At 46.9% G+C, this 20619-nt stretch overlaps 1 protein-coding gene across 4 annotated transcripts in view; it reads right to left on the bottom strand.

Moving 5' to 3' along the window:
- pla2g7 (phospholipase A2, group VII (platelet-activating factor acetylhydrolase, plasma)) overlaps window positions 1–20280 on the bottom strand; it is a 176773-nt gene extending 156493 nt beyond the window's left edge. Inside the window, exons 1-3 of one of the 4 annotated variants that reach the window (XM_072498848.1) lie at window positions 19870–20280; window positions 7515–7629; window positions 4722–4872 (exon numbers count right to left, since the gene is read on the bottom strand). In XM_072498848.1, the coding sequence (XP_072354949.1) occupies window positions 4722–4872; window positions 7515–7629; window positions 19870–19892 (289 nt within the window). In that variant the 5' untranslated portion in view covers window positions 19893–20280. Of the gene's footprint in view, window positions 1–4721; window positions 4873–7514; window positions 7630–19400; window positions 19422–19869 lie in introns of those variants that run through there. The other 3 variants (XM_072498844.1, XM_072498846.1, XM_072498847.1) reach the window with 3 other exon arrangements.
- Window positions 20281–20619: the final 339 nt, after the last annotated feature.

Below are 20619 nucleotides of genomic sequence, written 5' to 3'. Positions count from 1 at the left end.
AGATGGACATTGCCGAGGCACTGCACAGCATGGCCCAGTCACTGAAGAACATCGCTGAGGATGTCTACACCATTGTGCAGACAATGGGGAGGCGCCAAGACTAGCAGAACCAGATGACAGAGGCCTCTGGAGCTCATTCCAGCTGCCCGTCCATCCCAAGGAGACCATAAGGGCACTATCAGGGAGGAGGAAGCACTGGAGGTGAAGTCAGTTCCTACCGCCAAGGAGACGATGGGGATTTCTTCTGAATCCCCCCTCCTGACACCGGCGCATCTCAAAGGCAGCAGGCAGAACAAGTTGGCACAGCATCACCTGTTACACTGGTAAGTTGGTCAGTGCCCTCCAGCTCCAGGCCCTCCAAAGGACATTTGCCAAGGGCATCAAAGGCCACAGGCTGCCTCCACCTCGGAGGTGCAATCTGGGGTCACACCTAGATGTAGCAGTAGACCACGAAAGATCAAGAGGAGAGGGGAAAATAGCCACTCCTGAAACACGTGAAGCCTCTGCCATGTTAATCCTAACAGCAGGCCTGCCTACTCCTTCACCCCCCAGGCACAGTGGTCCAAGATGAAACGCCTCCGAGACAGACCCTGTTCAGGGGATGGGTGCGAGCATGCTACTAGCAGAAATACAGGAGTCAGACTTTGGCATAAATTGAGGAGCACCAGTGCATGCAAGGCGACATGTGTACCATCTATTACCCACTGGATCTGAGACATCCCGGCAATGGCCGTGAATCTTGCTGTCTTGGTGGGCTTGGTCCACCACAAAGTTGGCATAGTCTGCTGCTTGGGCATAGAGGGCATCCATGGATGCACTTGTGGGCTGTAACTTGTAATATGCCGCTCAAGACCCCGCTTGAGCCCTGGAATTAACCAGCTGCATAAAAGGTTCAAGCTGCAGTGAACCTTCATGGCCACCAGGAGCGGGTGTCCTCCTCTTCCCCGGGGATGTGACACAGGTGCTGCGCTGTCTCTTTGTTGAGAAGGAATTTCCTGTGGCACATGCGGTCTGTCATCTCCTTGAAGGACCAATGACACCTGTACACCTTGGGCATCCCTCGCTGGGTTCCTTCTCAGCCTGATGGGCGGCTGGGTCTTCAGGGTATGGGGTGGCTCTCTGCACATGGGGTGCTGCCTCCAACCTGTGTCGGTGCTGCTGCTGCCTGGGCTTCCACCAGCACTGCGAGAGGAGCCTCTACGATACTGACATAATCAGCCATATTGTTATATCTGTAAGGAATTGAAGGAGAGAGATTGACAATCCCCCAAACATCCCTAATCCTCGTGTCCGGCCTTCTCTCACAGTGCCATCCAGCGAGAACCTCTCTCTGAACGCTCAAACCAGGCCACAGCAAGAGCCCCCAGACCTACCGGGAACATTAGGGAGACCATGCTGATAGAACCATAGAATTTACAGTGCAGAAGGAGAATTTACATTGTAGAAGGAGAATTTACAGTGCAGGAGGAGGTCATTTGGTCCATCGAGTCTGTACCGGCCATTGGAAAGAGCACCCTACTCAAGCCCACCCCTCCACCCTATCCCCGTAACCCCACTTAACCTTTTTGGACACCAAGGGCAATTTAGCATGGCCAATCCACCTAACCTGCACATTTTTGGACTGTGGGAGGAAACCAGAGCACCCGGAGGAAATCCATGCAGACACGGGGAGGGTGTGCAGACTCCGCACACACACTGATCCAAGCCGGGAATGGAACCTGGGACCCTGGAGCTGTGAAGCAACTGTGCTATCCACTGTGCTACCGTGCCTCCCATGCTCAGATGCCCTCCCCTGTTTTACACACTTATCCCCAGTGCTGAAGCCCAGCTCTTGAGTGTTTGATTATTGGCTGCTGCCTCTATGATGCTGACATTTAGTTCAGACAAAGTGTTCAGGCTTCAAAGTTTGAACAAAATGCATCATCGTCTGAGACATTGTACGTATACCCACAAAAAACGCTTGAGAATATTTTGTTTATTAAATGGTCAACAGTACCCTTATACAAAAAGGTGACAAACAAGCGACTAAACAGCTCATGCATCATGCTAACCAGTAACCAACAAGGAAAAGGCACCATGCCATATCCACACGAGCACCAAAATCGGTACAAACAAAGCTACAACAGTGCACTTATACAAAGAAAAATACTTTTTAAACAATCAACAGTACAATAAAGTCGCCAGCAATTTGCAAAAGCATTTCTTCAACACCTTCATCAAGTTGTTCATTCAGATCAATCCACCTCTCACTCCCCCTCTCGCAGCTCCCAGCAGAAGACTCTCAACAATGGAAAGTCACATTGATGCATGATACTCCAGAAGAGAGAAAGAGCCCCCCCTCTCCAGTGCTGGTAGCAGGTCACCTGGCATCCTCCCTTTTCTTTCTCCAGGCCACAGAACAAAAGAGGCAGCAGCAAACAAACACAGCCTCCAGGCATTAAACAGTCAACAATACAATGAAGTCACCAGCAATCTGCAAAAGCATTCCTTCAACACCTTCATCAAGTTGCTCATTTGGACCAATCTACTTCTCTCTCCCCCTCCCTGAAATCTCAGCAGTAGACATTCAACAATGGAAAGTCACACTGATGCAGAGCATGCCAGAAGAGAGAGAAAGAGCACCCCTTCCTCTTTGCCAGCACTGGTAGAAGATCATACATGCTCCTTTCCCTCACTTCAGCTCGCAGAAGCAAAAGAGGTGACAGCGAACAAACATAGCCTCCAGGCAGCTGCATTCAGATCAGTCCACCTCTCTCTCTTCCTCCCCCTCTCTTCCCCCCGCCCCCGCAGCTCTCAGGAGACTCTCAACATTGGAAAGTTACTCCAGAAAGTCACTCCGATGTAGAGCATGCCAGGAGAGAGAAAAAGCACCCTTCCCCTTCTCCATTGTTGGCAGGTCATCTTAAATCTTCGCTTTCCTTACTCCAGGCCACAGAGGCAGAAGAGGTGGCAGCAAACAAAAACACCCCTTCAGGCATTTGCTGGCACCAGCAGGAGAGTGTGGCAAACACAACCTGCAGCCAATTGAGCATTTTTAAAATTAAAACAGTCAACAGTAACAAAGATTTGAAACTCAACTATGTAACATTTCACATATCACACTGATGCACGATCAATGACCACTAAAACGAGGTTGTAGTCCAACTGAAGGCTTTAATAAGCTAGATGTTTCCCCCAGCAGCTCAGGTACAGAATGAAGGCTGCTGGGGTGGCACGGGCTCTTATACCCCGCCTAGCATGGCGGAGCTACAATACAGCTTGACCAATGGGAAACATACAATATCTACCAATGGTGTTCCAGCATTACCAGGTACCATAATACCTCTACACAGACTACCACACACACTAACCATTAAACAACAAAGAAACACCACCATTCTATATTGGTACCAATACAGAGCTTATTTTCACAAAAAAAACACACCAAACACCCAGTATTACCCCTCACAGGTTCCTCAACAGAAATGGAGGAACGTGTCATCATGCCCAGAACTTTGTCATAGAAATTAACTGTCCCATCAATACCTTTTTCCACCATCAGTGCCATTATCCGTCCAGGAGCTGCAGCTGTGCAAGCCCACCCACACGGCCCAATCTCACTGGAGCCAGATCCTGGCATCCACTGGTGCTCAAAGTGCAATTGAACATCCTTAACTTCAAGCATGTTTAACCCGTGGTGTCATGCCAGTTACATGCACTCACACCAGAAACAAAAGCATCAGCAATCTGCAAAAGTATTTTTTCAATGGCGTCATCAGGTGGCCCATTTAGAACAATATCACACACCAGAACCTGCAGCATTCTTCATGCCTTTAAACCGGATTGCCTTCTGGACTCATTAACCCACCCTGAGCCCGGTGTTCCAGGAGCCAGGTATCTTAGAAAAAATTGTCCTTCTTTCTGGCTACAGAAAAGGAAGGAAACAGCAACCTCCAGGCATCTGTAGCAGTCAGCAGGAGCAAACAGCAAACACAATCTGCAGCCACTCGAGAACTGTGAAGTCACACAACTAACAAGGCCAATTCCTTTTTAAGCAGTAGCCTTGAAGCTTGAGGCTGCTCACAGTCAAAGGGAGTTAAAGTGACCATCATATAAGCAAAAACAAGGCTCTGTCCTAGAGGTTTTTGTAGGACAGACAGGCAGCAGCTGTAGTTGCTCCTGTTATGGGTATCCACAATATTTAAAGGTGGCTTGAAGGCTTCACAGACTAAAAGTCCTTCAATCCACCCCCTGGCCTAAGGGCGACCTCTGACCTGAAACGTTTTAGCCCCCTGCTCCCAGGAGGCAGTTACATTCAACACCAATGTCGCTAATGAGATGGAATTTATGCAAATTGGAGTTAATGATATGCTCGCCGTATTCAAGATCTGGAACTCACCATCCAGGAGCGGGCTGGTTAGGTGACAAATTGATTCACTCCATTTTGGCCTTCCCGGCTATTTAACTAGCACATCCAGATCAGTGTTAGGCACAACGCGGTGGGTAAATCGCGCCCTCAATTTTGCAACCGGAACAAAAAGGTGCGTAAAAAAACCATTCAAAGACTGGCTGTTTTCAGTTAATTCAAACCAGTCACCAAACGTATTCATCCTAAATTTATGTCCACAGTTTGTCTGTTTTCATCTTATGTTATGGAATGCCAACTAATTGTAAAGTTTTATATGCAATGCCATCTTGTCTGTTTTTAAAAATGTCAAATCAAGGAGGAAAACATTTCTTACCATACAAATGGTTTAAAGTACGGTCAACAAGTGTTCGGTTATATTTAAGAAAATCAGCAAGCCCATAGTAATATTCATGTCTGGGAATCCATAGTGGCTGTTGTTGCTTCCCACTTTGCTCACAAGGATAATACAAGCGTAAGAAACTTCCCTGTGGGGAAAAAAAAGGCATAGCATAAAAATATTCCAGCTTTGGATTCTGAAAATAAACTAAATAATTAAACATCAATTAAATATTTTCAACAGCATGTAAAGGACATTTTAACAGGTCGATTCATAATGCAGTATCTATACTGATTTTTGAGGGAATTTTACCTTTTTTCATTTCAAACCATCAATGTGGTATTAGGGTGGATGGTTCACCACCTATATTATAATGACCTGGGGATCATTAATGTGTCTGTTTTCCTATTACCCTGTGTGTCTATTACATATTTAGTGCTGCTCTGAGCTTTATGATAATTAGTGATGTTGAGGAAGGAGTCCAAATAAAGCACCCCATTCATTAAAGTGTTTATACAAATCACCATAGCCCATTACAAAGGATGACATTAAAAAAGGAAGCAAGAGACGGCAGCACGGTGGCACATTGGGTTAGCACTGCGGCCTCACGGCGCTGAGGCCCCAGGTTCAATCCCAGCTCTAGGTCACTGTGTGGAGCTTGCACATTCTCCCCGTGTTTGCGTGGGTTTCGCCCCACAACCCAAAAGATGTGCAGGATAGGTGGATTGGCAACGTTAAATTGCCCCTGAATTGGAAAAAAATGAATTGGGTATTTCAAATTTATTTTTTTTAAAAGGAAGCAAGTTATGGGCTACCTTTTTTCACTTTTAATAGAGTATTTCCAGTTGGATTGCGTTTCATAAATTTTGACTGACCACTTCTCTGAATACTGTATGACTTAATAATTCAGGAATATTTAGGTAGAGACAAAGAAGAATTCCTTGAGGTGTGTCAAGATGTTTTGGTAGATGCGGGCTGTAACTTAGTCATCAGTGATCTGAATGTGTAAGACCTCATGAGCAACTGTTGGCTGAACAGTAGTTTCTCTTCCATCTCAATTGTCGGTTACAACAAACTGATTGCTCTGTCCAAACCAACTCCGGTTTAAATGCTTGTGCATTGCTTTATCTGACAACTTTGGTTTTCAATGTTTTGAATAATAGATATCCATTCTCAGGGTGCAGGTCTCATTGTCAAAGCCAGCAATTTTCACCTATCCTGGTCTCCCCGAGAAGGGAGTTGTGAGCCTCTGATTGAGCCAACCTCACTAATAATTTCATTTTATAAAAGATCGTGGCGCCAATTTAAAAATCGCCCCAATACAAAAAAGTGAAAACTGACTCCTCCATGCAACCATCCCCTTACGGCACTGTGTGTCAGAGAAATTTCCCAGGGGCAGTGCCCGGGCATGGCCTCTTTCTCGAGTGATACACACACACCAGGTGAACGCTGTTGTAATTGGATAATGTAACTGGGGAATTATCAGGCGTACAGATGCTAATTTATTGTAATGGGGATCCTGACATTGAAAATAGGGGATCCCATTAAGTAACTGGCAGGAGGCGGGGGACAATCGGTGTTACATCAGCGGGAAACGTGATTTGGGCCTCCTGCAGAATTTTCCACTCCTCTCGCCAATCCCACCCGATGAAAGCAGGAGTGGAAAATTCCCTTTCATCCCATCTTAAATAGTTTTCTCTCATTTGCAACTTTTATATCAACCCTAATCCTGCTATGGTTGCTCTTTCAGAGTTACTCAACTGGTCTCATATCACCTAATCCCTCACTTCATTTCCTCAAACAAGATCTTGCTGAGCTAAAAACAATACTGATCCAGTTGCATGTTTTGGATAATTAAAATCACGCATTATTGCCGACCATGGCAGGGTATTCCCACGCTGCCGTGACAGAACCTGCAGTGGCCTAGCCAAAAGTCCACAGACTTTCGGTGGGAACTGACACTCCCAGCTTGGGGGGGGGGGGGGGGGGGGTGAAATCCCACCCCGGGGGGGGGAAAGAGCTGGAAAATCCCACCCCATGTATTTTTCTCCAATTAGTATACGGATCTATTCCCCATCTTTCTATTATTCAATGGTTTAATGCTAACCATATAATTTCAGCTGTCCCACTTTCCCTTTAGAATCCATATCTTCTGGTGCTGTAATGGCATCCTTTAGTTAATTAAGACAGTTCAAGTGCATTTTACGAGAAGGAGACAGTTTTAGATTAGACATCGATGGGGCATAGAATCGACTGAGGTGTAACCCAGTTGTCCAACATGAAGCCTCCCTGCCATTGGCAGGCGGGTTAGGTTACAATTAGAGCTAATTATTTTATTTGGTGCCTTACTTGTGGTCTGGGTTGAACTGATGATGGGTTGGTTGTCTACATAGTCTGATTGTCTGTGTGTGTGTTTTATTCTTTCATGCGATATGGGCATTGTTGGCAAAGCCAATACCATCCCTAATTGGCCTTGACAAGATGTTGAGAAGCCACCTTGAATTGCTGCAGTCTCACAAGATGCACTTGAACTGTCTAAACAATTTAGATTACGGAGCTGTCATTTTTAAATTAATTAAACTACATTAAAGACAGAATAAATAAAATATAAGGTGAATAAAAGAGGTTTAATACTTTATCTAAACTTGTTCATTTATTTTGTACATATTTACATACATATTTATATATCCTCTTCAGCAACTGGGAAAGCTTACATATTTGTGGCTGCTGTTAATCGTAATTCTCACAACTGTTACCAGCTGATTTACATCATGTCTTATAGTACCTTACCTGAATTGTGTGATCATCCATTAAATCAACACACCCAACGACGTTTGGTCCCTTCCCACCAGGAATCCCAAGATGATGACTGCCACTGCTCCCCATATTCCGCTTGACTATATATCTGTAAAAAAAAAAAAAAAAATTAAATTGAGTCAACTGTTTTATCAATGCCCTACCTGTGAAGCAATCGTCTTCTGACCCATCACTTTTGCACAAACTTTTGTTGGAATTAGTTTGCTGAGGTAATTCTCCCCACAAGGTCTCTTCACACATCTTCTCTACGGAGTAGTACGACACTCCTGTATGCTTCACCCCATGCCTGTGTCTATGTATTTACATTGTATATTTATGTTTGCCCTATGTATTTTTCTCATGTATGGACTGTACCCAGAACAAAACGTTTCACTGTACCTCTGGTGGCCAAACGGCCACCGAAGATGGCGTCCTGCATAGGGTGCTGGGAGAATTGGCCAAGTAAAGGACAAGCAGGCTGCAGTTTAAATAAACACTGAGGAGCAAGTTGCAGCCTAGATTTTACAATACACAGGAAAAAGGCCATCCACGGAACAATAGAACTATCCCGTCAATCACACTTGTCTATCAGACACTGGCACCTAAACTCCTTATTTGAAAGCTCCTACCTGTCCCAACACTTGCAGACATGGCCACTGAGTGCCCACCCCAAAATCGAAGCGGCAGCCCCTGATTGGACTTGATCAATCAGGATCATCGAACCCTGATCAATTGATTGAAATGACACAGAGAATGCCCAGAAAGGGCACAAAATCCAAGCAGGTTAAAAGGTGCTGGACCACCTTAGAATCGCTCTCTGTACAGCAGCAACGATACAACGGTGACCTTCATTGGTCAACACGAGGAGGACAACACGAGGAGGACCATCACACTACCAACAAAAGGAAGACCAGGGTCAGGAACAGACCAGACCAAGGACTACAGGATTCAGCACACAGATAAAGGTCAATATCTGTCTGGTACTTGCTAGTCACTCCGAAGGTCTCGTATGAACTTGTACTTTGTAGAATAACTTATGTTGATGGTGTGATTGTTTAACTATAACATTGTATGAATGAGAATAAACACTGTTTAATTTAAACAAGTAGACTTGCAGTCATTTGTCCACCTCATACGGATTAAAGACACACTGTGATAGCAACACTCGGTACACATGACAATAAACAAATCCAAATCTTATCTCCTACTTAGAAAGCCATTTTCTAATTAAGTATGAAATTTAGCTTCCCTACGTAGTATGTAAAGTTTTAAACAATGACTATTGACTTGAGAAACTTAATGATTTTAAAAGGAAAAAAAAGACTGATGCCAGAAATCAAACAAGCATGCTTGAAATATTTAGCATAGGATAACAATCAACCCTAGGGAGAGAAAGACTAACAATAACAGTATAGTTGCTTAGACTGCACCGGGGGACAAGACAGGGATGCCCCCACTCCCCACTGCTGTTTGCGCTGGCTATAGAGACGACTGGGGGAACTGCTGTTCAGAGTGGTAGGGGACAGTTTCAGGTACCTAGGTATCCAAGTGGCGATTGGGACAGGCTACATAAATTGAACTTGGCCCGGTTGGTGGATCAGATGAAGGAGGATTTCCGGAGATGGGATGCTCTCCCGTATCTCTGGCGGGCAGAGTTCATATAGTAAAAATGACGGTCCTCCCGCATTCCTATTCATTTTCCAATGTCTCCCCATCTTCATCCCGCAGTCCATTTTTAAGCGGGTCAATAAAGTTATTGCGGGCTTTGTGTGGGGGGGGGGGGGGGCAAGTCCCCGCGAGTGAAGAGGGAAATGCTCGAGCGGAGTCGGGGTAAAGGTGGGCTGGCGCTGCCGAATATCAGCAATTATTACTGGGCGGCTAATATAGCCATGGTTTGGAGGTGGCTGGTTTGGGGGGGGGGGGGGGGGGGGGGGGGGGGGAGTTGGCATGGGTGTGTATGGAGGCAGCTTCTTGTAAGGGCACAATCTGGGGGTACTGGTAACAGCACCTCTGCTGTTCTCGCCAGCTCGGTACTTCACCAGTACAGTGATGGTGGCGGCCCTGAGAGCCTGGGGGCAGTGGAGGAGACATGTGGGAGCAGAAGGGGCATCGGTCTGGTCCCCAATCAGCGATAATCACCGGTTTGCCCCGGGGAGGATGGACGGGGGGGATACCGAATTTGGCAGAGAGGGGGATTGAGAAGATGGGGGACTTGTTTATAGAAGGGAGCTTTCAGAGTAGGAGGGCGCTGGAGGAGAAGTTTACACTGGCGGGGGGAAATGGATTTCGATATCTGCAGGTGCGGGACTTTCTGGGGAGGCAGGTACCAACCTTCCCACTCCTGCCGCTAAGGGGGATTCAGGACAGGGTGATTTCTAGAGGATGGATAGGAGAAAGGAGCGTCTCGGACATATATAAAGTGCTTATGGGATCGGAGGAGACGCAGACCGAGGAGCTGAAGCAAAAGTGGGAGGAGGAGGAGCTGGGTGGAGGGATAGAGGATGGCCTCTGGGCAGACGCGTTGTGTAGGGTCAACACGTCTGCAACATGTGCCAGGCTCAGCCTGATCCAATTTAAGATCGTGCTTACATGACAGTTGCCCGGGTGAGCAGATTGTTTGGGGTGGAAGGTAGGTGTGCAAAATGTGCAGGGGAGCCAGCGAACCATGTCCACATGTTCTGGGCATGTCCAAAGTGGAGGGAATTTTGGCAGGGGTTTGCCAACGTCATGTCCAAGGTATTAAAAACAAGGATGGCATTGAGTCCCTAGTATCCGGAGGCTGATATTGCTGGCATGGAGGGACTCAAAGCCCCAAAATCGGAGACCTGGCTATCGGACATTGCTGGCTTCCTCTGCCTGGAAAAAATTAAGTTCGCCATGAGAGGGTCTCTGTTAGGGTTTGCCCGGTGGTGGTAACCATTCATCGACTTCTTCCCAGAGAATTAATCACCAGCAGAGGGAGGGGTTTTGGCTAGTGTAGATTAGGGGGTAAAGTAATGGTGGGACCTCTGGGAGAGGGAGGCGGTATTTGCACGATGTTAATATTAAAAATATACATTGTTTATCTTGCTGCTGTTACAATGCCAAAGAAATACCTCAATAAAATGTTTATTTTTTAAAAAATGACAGTACAGTTGCCAAGGGACAACTATCACAGGACATGCTTGATTAAGAATTCCACGGTCCACGTAGTTCTCTTTCTACCATGCTGGCTACGTAGTTTCCTGATTCAATGATAATGGAGTCATTAACTGGTCATGACAAGCAATCACCAACAATTACTCCTCAGCAGATCCAGATAACGCAAAAACACAGTCATGGAGAACATTTGGAACCAGAAATAGCCCAGAAATTCAGGTGAATGAAGCAAGGAGCTGTGCTCTGAAAGCTAGTGATTCGAAACAAACCTATCGGACTTTAACCGGTGTTGTAAGACTTCTTACTATATTTTATCGGATTACACTTTGCAGCAATGTGGACCTACAGCACACAAACTGCAGTATTAAAGATGGTAGCTCACCATCACCTTCTCAAGAGCAATTATGGATGGGCAATAAATGCTGGCCTTGCCAGGTGATACCAACATCCCATTAATGAATTACAAAAGCTGCTGTGAAGCACCTCAAGGTGTTTCACTAGTTAATGGTACTATATTTTTGCAACCTCATGATGAATCATTGAGTTTTAGCTGTCTCCACTTTAGATCTGGAATTATTTTCGTTTTGCAATATCATTTAATGGGAATACAAATCGCAATATCATATTCCTCGAATATTCCAATTGAAGTATGGCATTAAAGTGGTAACTGGATCAATTTGCATTAAATTTTGCTACTTAATAAATTTCCATCATCATGTATCCAAATTGGGAGTAAATTATGTAGATTATGTCAATTGCGTATTCATGGTTTTAATTGTGCAGGTGGTGGGCATTGACTGGACATCCACTTGAGGTCCCTGTAAATCCAGGCTAAAACTGTGGTTGTTGGGTTAGGAGATGTATGCTTGTAAAGTGTAATTGTGTAAATAGAAATGGAGATGTATAAAGAATGGCTCCAGTTCTATCTTTTACTACCTGGCTTTTGGGAACACAACAGCAAGTTATGCAATGGAATTTTGACAAACTAAGTGAGTGGGCAAAACTATAGCAGATGAATTCCAATATAGAGAAATGCAAGGTTTGCATTCTAGAGCTGAGAACAAAAAGTTACTTTGTTTATGGTACGAGTCCAGGAGCTGTGAAAGACCAAATGGATGTAGGTGTCCAGGTAGGCAAGTCACTAAAGCTTAATACACAGGTACAGAAATCAACCCAAAAAATGAATGCAAAGTTGGCCTTCCCGAAGGAGATTAGAACACAAAATTGAGGAAATTATGCTTCAACTGTACAGAGCCTGGTTCAGATCATATCTGGTGTACTGTATAGTTTTGGTCACCAAACCTAACCTTAGAAGGGTTACTGTGTAGATTCACTAGAAAGGCTCAATAAATCAATAAATTAAATTATGAAAGACAGACTGCATTGACTTGGTGTGCTTTCTGTAAATTCAGACATCCGAGGAATTTTTTTTTTTTTAAATTCATTTACAGATGTCGCTAGTTAGGCCAGCATTTATTGTCCATCCCCAATTGCCCTTCAGAAAGTGGTGGTGAATTGCCTTCTTAACCGCTGCGGTCCTTGAGATATAGGTACACCCACTGTGCTGTTAGGGAGGGAGTTCCAGGATGTTGCCCCAGCGGCAGTGAAGGACCAGCGAAGGGTAGCACAGTGACAGAGTAGTTAGCACTGCTGCCTCATGGCACCGAGGACCCGGGTCCAATCCCGGCCCCGAGTCACTGTCCGTGTGGAGTTTGCACATTGTCTCCTAAAATTGCCCCTTAATTGGAAAAAAAAAAGAATTGGATACTCTAAATTTATGGGGGAAAAAAGTGAAGGAACGGTGATATATTTCCAATTCAGGGTGGTGAGTGACTTAATATGGTAGACACAGAAGAATTACTCTCCCTGGTGGTAAAATTCTGAACAAGGGGGGCATAATCTCAAAATTAGAGCTAGGGCATATAGGAGTGATCACAGACCCTTTTTATACAAAGAGAAGCTAAAATTTGGAACTCGCCCCACTAAACGTTTGTGGGGTACTGGGCCAACTGAAATATTCAAAAGTGGGATTCATAGATATTTGTTAGGCAATGGTAATACCAAAGGCAAGTCGTGGAGTTCAGATATACATTCAACATGTAATTCAATGTCTGTGTTGAGTAGCTCAATGGTTAACTACTATTCCTACCATCCTCCATCTGATTGCTTCCAGGATAGATGTTGCAAAACCCTCTGCTGCTTAGAGCCTCCACATGTAAACAATAAGCTTACAGATGTTTGGCAGGGTTAGTGGAATAATTGAACACACACACACACACACGCACGCACACTTAAGAAATCAGCTGCATTGCTGACAGGGGAGGAACTGTTAGGGGACAAATGGGAGGATGGGACCTGCGGCGGCCCAAGTGGGGACTCAAGGAAGCAGAGGGCGCGAGCTCAAGGCTAGCCTAAAAAAGGGTGATGGCTTGTCGGCAGGGGGGGGGGGGGGGTTGGAAGCCCCCCCCCCCCCCGTCCAGGCTGATCACATGGAACGGGAGAGGACTGAATGGGCCGGTCAAGAGGGCTTGCATGTTCGCGCAACTGAGGGAACTGAAGGCGGACGTGGCAATGCTACAAGAGACACACCTAAAGGTTGAGGAAGATTGAGGAAGGGGTGGGTTAACCAAGTGTTCCACTCAGGACTGGATTCAAAGACCAGGGAGTTGGACGAAGAAGAAATCGCTTATTGTCACAAGTAGGCTTCAAATGATGTTACTGTGAAAAGCCCCTAGTCGCCACATTCCGGTGCCTGTTCGGGGTGGCTGGTATGGGAATTGAACCGTGCTGCTGTCCCGCCTTGGTCTGCTTTCAAAGCCAGCGATTAAGCCCTGTGCTAAACCAGTCCCTAGCGATCTTGATCACCAAACGAGTGGCATTCGAGGCAGGGAGAATCGTGTCAGACAAGGGGGTAGGTACATAATGGTGAGTGGGAAGCTGGAGGGGGTGCGAGTGGTACTTGTGAACATATATGCTCCGAATTGGGACGACGTGGAATTGATGAGTCGAGTGTTAGGTAAGATCACAGACTTAGAGTCACATAACCTGATCATGGGAGGGGACTTCAATACAGTCATTTATCCGGAAGTGGACCAGTCAAAATCCAGGACAGGGAGGAGGCCGGCTGTGGCAAAGGAATTGAAGGGTTTTACGGAACAGATGGGGGGAGTAGACCCGTGGAGGTTTGCACGGCCGAGGACGAAGGAGTTTTCCTTTTTTTCACATGTCCACAAGGTATACTCTCGCATCGACTTTTTTGTTCTGAGCAGGGCGCTAATACCGAAGGTGGTGGATACTGAGAACTCGGCAATTGCAGTGTCGGACCATGCCCCGCATTGGGTGGATCTACGGGTTAGTGTGGCGAGAGGGCAACGCCCACTGTGAAGACTGGATGTGAGGTTGCTAGCGGACGAAGCGATCTGCAGGCGGGTTAACAAGTCCATCCAGAATTACCCGGAAACAAATGATATGAGGGACGTCTCTGCAGCGACGGTCTGGGAAGCTTTGAAGGCAGTAGTCAGAGGGGAATTAATCTCGATACGGGCCCACAGAGAAAAGGTGGAACGGGCTGAGGGACAGGTTAGTTGAGGAGATACTCCAGGTGGACAGGAGATACTCAGAGGCCCCGGACGCAGGGTTACTGAGGGAGCGGCGGAGGCTACAGGCGGAGTTTGGGCTGTTGATCACAGGGAAAACGGTGGAACAGTTGAGGAAGGCAAGGGGGGGCGATCTATGAGTACGGGGAAAAGACAAGCAGAATGTTGGCGCTCCAGCTCAGGAAAAGAGAGGCGGCCAGGGAGATAAGTAAAGAGTAGAGACGGGAATACTGTCCTGGACCCAGCGGGGGTAAACGAGGTGTTGACTTTTATACTAAATAATATACGAGTCGGAGCCCCCCCAGCTGGGGTGGAGGGAATGAGGCAGTTTCTGGATCAGTTGAGGTTCCCGAGGGTGGAGGAGGACCTGGTGGAGGGGCTGGGAGCCCCAATTGAGATTGAGGAAATAATCAAGGGGCTGGAGGGCATGCAGTCGGGAAAGGCCCCGGGGCCTGACGGCTACCCGGTGGAATTCTATATGAAGTTTTCAGAGATATTGTGCCCACTGCTGGTGAGGACATTTAACGAAGCGAGAGAAGGGAGTCCTCCCCTCAACAATGTTGCAGGCCTCGATTCCATTGATCCTGAAACGGAAGAAGGATCCGGAGCAATGAGGGTCATACAGGCCGATTTCTCTACTGAATGTGGATGCCAAACTGCTGGCTAAGATACTGGCCTCAAGGATAGAGGACTGTGCCCCGGGGGGTGATAGGGGAAGACCAGACGGGATTTGTTAAGGGCAGGCAACTCAAGGCCAACATTCGAAGGCTTCTAAATGTTATTATGATGCCCTCAGATGGAGGGGAGGCGGAGGTGGTGGTAGCGATGGATGCGGAGAAGGCTTTTGATCAGTGGGGAGTGGAATTCCCTGTGGGAGGCGCTGGGAAGGTTTGGTGAAGGCTTTATTGACTGGGTGCGGTTGCTCTATCAGGCACCAGTAGCGCGTGTGCGCACAAACCGGCTGAGGTCGGGGTATTTTAAACTACACTGAGGGATGAGGGAAGGGTGCCCCCTCTCCCCGTTACTGTTTGCTCTGGCCATAGAGCCATTGATCATGGCGTTAAGAGCCTCTCGGAACTGGAAAGGGCTGGTTCGGAGAGGGGTGGAGCATCGGGTCTCGCTCTATGCAGATGACCTGCTTGGACCCGTTGGGGGGGGGATGGGGGAAGTAATGCGAATCTTGGGGGAATTTGGCAATTTTTCGGGGTATAAATTGAACATGGGGAAAAACGAGATGTTTGCGATCCAGGCAAGAGGGCAGGAGAGACTGGGAGAGCTGCCACTTAGAATGGTAGGGAAGAGCTTTCGAAATCTGGGAATCCAGGTGGCCCGGGAATGGGAGGCACTGCACAAGTTAAACCTATCCCGGTTGGTAGAACAAATGGAAGGGGACTTTAAGAGATGGGACATGCTCCCGCTATCACTGGCGAGGAGGGTACAGACCGTGAAAATGACGGTCCTCCCCAGATTTCTGTTTGTCTTTCAGTGCTTCCCCATCTTCATTCGCAAGGCCTTTTTCAAGCGGGTGAATAAGATTATTTCAGGCTGTGTGGGCGAGTAAAACCCCGCGAGTGAAGAAAGTGTTGCTGGAGCGCAGTCGGGGGGGGGGGGGGGGGGGGGTAGAAAGAGTGGGTTGGCGCTGCCGAACTTCTGCAATTACTACTGGGCGGCTAATATAGCCATGATTAGGAAGCGGGTAGTGGCGGAGTGGTCGGCATGGGAACGGATGGAGGCGGCGTCATGTAAAGACACCAGTTTGGGAGCACTGGTAACGGCAGCTCTGCCGTTCTTGCTGGCCCGATACTCCACAAGTCCGGTGGTAGTGGCTGCTCGGAGGATCTGGGGCAATGGAGGACATATAAGAAAGGGGAGGGAGCATCGATTTGGACCCGGATTTATAATAACCACAGGTTTGTTCCGGGTAGGCTAGATGGCGGGTTCCGGAGTTGGCAGAGGGCAGGAATTAGAAAGATGGGGGATCTATTTATAGACGGGAGCTTTCCCAGCTTGAAAGCTTTGGAGGATGAATTTAAACTGCCGCCAGGGAATGGTTTTAGGTATCAGCAGGTGCGAGACTTCCTGAGAAACAGGTGCCAGCCTTTCCACTGCTGCCATCATGGGGGATACAGGATAGAGAAGTTTCCAGTACCTGGGTGGGAGAGGGGAAGGTATCGGATATTTACCAGGAGCTTTCGGAGGGAACTTAAGGGCAAATGGGAGGACAAGCTAGGAGGAGAGATAGAGGCGGATGCCCTAAGCAGGGTTAATACCTCCTCATCATGCACCAGGCTTAGCCTGATACAATTTAAGGTAGTTCACCGGGCACACATGACAGCGGCTAGGATGAGTAAGTTCTTCGGGGTTGAGGATAGGTGTGCGAAGTACGCGGGAAGCCCAGCAAATCATGTCCACATGTTTTGGGCATGCCCAAAGCTTTTGGCAGGATTTTGCTCAGGCAATGTCCACAGTACTAAAAACACGGGTGGTGCAGAGTCCAGAGGTAGCGATCTTTGGAGTGTCGGACGATCCGGGAGTTCAGGGGGCAAAAGAGGCCGACATCTTGGCCTTTGCCTCCCTGGTAGCCCGGAGACGGATCTTGTTAATGTGGGGGGACTTGAAGCACCCTCCCCAGAGTGTTGAGACCTGGGTTAGTGACATGGCTGGGTTTCTCAGTCTCGAGAAAATAAAGTTTGTCTCAAGAGGGTCAACGTTAGGGTTCACCCAGAGGTGGCAGCTGTTTGTCGACTTTCTCAGGGAAAATTCAAATGTCAGTAGATGCAGTATTCCGGGGGGGTGGGGGGGTTGTTGTTGTATGGTTGAGGTGCCTGGAGATTGGGCTGGGGGAGGGGGAGGGTAATTTTTATTTTGCCATGTTGATGATTGTTTATGTTACTGTTATAAAACTTTTCAAATACCTCAATAAAATATTATTAAAACTATTAAGAAATCACCATCTCTGTTCCAATAATCATTCCAAACATGTAGTACAACACTGAATCACCTACATTCTTAAATGTCAATACAATTTAGCAGAAAACCACCAATTCATTCTAGCCACAGAATGTAAATACGGTATTAACCTTTCATTTGCAACTATGCTGTGTTTGCAAAACCACTTCCTGTTTAACCTTCCCACAGTTTGTGAATTGGTATAATACTCAGCACATGCTCACAATTACCAAGTAACAAGTGAAGATTTCTTCTTAAAAAGAGCTTTAAAAAAAATAAACAGACATGGGGGAATTATCTGGCCCACCCGCCACGGCCCTTTTCTCGCAGCAGGGAGGTAGGTGGTGTGCCGCTGTCAATGGAATTGATCCCACCTCTTACTGCCGAGAAACCCGCGGGTGTGCCGTCGGCAGGATAAGAGGATCCTGCTGGCATGAGCAGCCACCGTATTCCAGCCATTGTGGCCAATCCTGAAATGAAAATAAAGTACTGCGTGTGCTGGAAATCAGAAATAAAAAGAGAAAATGCTGGGAAACCTCAGGTCTGGCAGCATTTTGGGGAGGGAGAAACAGTTAACTTTGAGTCCCTGTGGCAGCACTGAAGCTCATCAGGGATTATTCACCTGCCCTGCTGTAAAAAATAGTCACCAAGGGATCTTTTACATCCACATGACAGGGTAGATGGAGCTTTGGTTTAATACCCCATCTAAAAGCCAGTCCATCTCACATAGTGCTTGCACAAAGTGTAAGCCTAGATGGTTGGTGCTCGGATTGGGTCTTGAACCCACAATAGTCTGACTCAGCATGAACAACTGAGCTACGCTGACAATTTCCTGACACCAGTTCTAAATTCGCCTCGTACAGTTTAAACTTTTTTTTCATGCGGGAGGTAGTGGATGTCTGAGTTGGTGGTGGAGGCAGAGACCATAAACTCTTCAAAAAGTACCTGGATCTGCACCTTAAGTGCTCTAAGCTAAGGGCTGTCAGCAGGTGCAGGAAGGTGAGGTCAGAAAGGGCTCCTGGGTGTCCTTGGGCTGGCATGGACAAGATGGGCCAAATTGCCTCCTTCTGTACTGTAACTTTTCTATGGATCTAATGTCATATTTAAGTTAAAATTATTTTTTTTGAGATTCATCCTTTCTATTCTCTTCACTCACTTATACAACTTCTAAGTTGCCTTTTAGGAATGTGGCGACTAGGGGCTTTTCACAGTAACTTCATTGAAGCCTACTTGTGACAATAAGAGATTATTATTATTAGTTACCTTCTTTCAAGGCCGCTTAGCTCTCATCTTGCCTCATGATGAACATCAAATAGTTAAGTTACGTGTTTTGCAGCCCCTAATGCATAACTCCAAAACTGGGAGGGGCAATCAAATAAGGCTATTAGGCAAGACTTGCTATGACTTGTACTGTGCACTGATTTGGTGAGATAACCAAGTGTTGACTATTGCCTTGTCTGAACATATTGAGTTTACTAACACCTCTAGATTTATTTCAACTTACTCTTCCAATATTTCAACAACATTCAAAGTTTCACTCATCAATTTTCCCCATTTACTCGTTTATACAAGTCTATATTGAATATCATACTGTCCATACAGAGGCTACTTCCTCGTGTAAAGGTTGTAGGTTCAACTTTTAATAATAATAATCTTTATTGTCACAAGTAGGCTTACATTAACACTGCAATGAAGTTACTGTGAAAAGCCCCTAGTCACCACATTCCAGCACCTGTTCGGTACACTGAGGGAGAATTCAGAATGTCCAATTCACAGCACGAGTTTCGGGACTTGTGGGAGGAAACCGGAGCACCCGGAGGGTTTTACTCTGCACAGATAGTGACCCAAGCCAGGAATCTAACCTGGGACCCTGGTGCTGTGAAGCAACAGTGCCAACCACTGTGCTACAGTGCTGCCTCCTCCTCTCTTGCCCCCTGCATAACATACCCAAACTGGACAAGTTTCTGTTGAACATTTAAAATCAGATTATTAAAGCTTCAAAAAATTAACATGTTGAGACGTAGACACAGATCCCCCAGGGAACCCCACCCACGCTTCAGTACCTTACAGAAAGCTCAGCCCCTTTAAAAATCGTCAGTACCACACTTGACAATAAGCATCTCCAACCTCTCTACCCTTCTAGTTATCCATTCCCTCGGCTTTTTAATATGCAGTTCTTTTAAGCATTGCCCCTTACTTATTAAACTGTATGTGTGTCACTAGGCAGTCCCAGGGGAATATTTACACATTGGAGTTTGAAGCCGTCTGCTGTGAAATGTTTCTCCTGCACAGAAGCTGCCGGGGAGGGTGCGGAGGGGCGAGCTGACTTCAGAAGGCGGTCTCCATGGCGGAGGCAGCGTCTCCAACCCCACCCCCCACATCTAACGCTATTGATTTCGGGATTGATTAAACATGGAAGCAGGAAACAGCCCTTTTAAGTGGCAAATCCCCAACTAGGGTACGGGCGGGCTTCCCGTCCGAGGCCCTGCCCGCCCCAAGCGTAAAATTGCTGCTTGGTAAGGGTTGGGCGAGCGGGGAGATCCCATTACAAAATCTGCGGGCGGAGGAATGGGGAATTTCTGCCCTTAAAGCCTGGTGGCTTTGACGGAGGGAATTCTTCATCTGCCTTTATCGTGACTCCCAGCCCAATTGTTCCCATTCGTCACCTTAAACGCTGCACGAATATCATCCCTTTGCTTCCGAGAATTCTTTCCGTTAACCGGCGATTTCCTATCTCCCATAGTGGGGATTTACGGATGAGTAACGTGTCTCACCGCTTTAAGCAGGGCGGTCTGATCCAGGGCTGACGTGAACAGCTTCCCAATGACCTTGCCGGCACTGCTCGTACACAGAATCCTCCCGCCCGGTCTGTCTTCCTTCTCCCAGGCTCAGTCAATCCGTGTGAACCTTTAAATCACACACGCTGCCGGTTTCACTTCACACACTGGTCTGGTCACACCTCAGGGAGGCAGGCGCGCACACACTCTGTCACATACCAATCAGCCTGGCCTCCTGCCCAGCACCAAGGCGCAGTAAATGTAACTCGCACACTTTCTGACTTCATACCATAAGATTGAAATTAAAAACCGGTGTGCCCCCTCCCTTTTAACAACGAATCCAAAAATGAAACGCGTGCTTGCCCCACCCCAATGTCCCCCAACAAAAAGCCGAAGGGAAGTGCCCTCCTCTTAAAGGGTCACCGCTAATGAAGAACGAACCCCCTCAAATCAAGACTTACGCACAGCCCTCTCTAAAAATACAATTGTCCCTGAGCAGTGCACACTCCGGCTCTTGCATTGGCCACTGACATCTGAAGGTGTCTGATTTTACAAAGCATTTTTTAAAAAGGGTTATGATAGGAGAGATGTTGAGAAAGTGTTTTCATTTGAGGGGTGTTCTGGAACGCTGCGGAAGCT

This window comes from Scyliorhinus torazame, chromosome 4, assembly GCF_047496885.1.
Source record: "Scyliorhinus torazame isolate Kashiwa2021f chromosome 4, sScyTor2.1, whole genome shotgun sequence".
In the NCBI taxonomy this organism is placed as follows: Eukaryota; Metazoa; Chordata; class Chondrichthyes; order Carcharhiniformes; family Scyliorhinidae; genus Scyliorhinus; species Scyliorhinus torazame.
The sequence above is the reverse complement of the archived record's forward strand: the minus strand, read 5'-3'. Positions and strand labels throughout refer to the sequence as shown.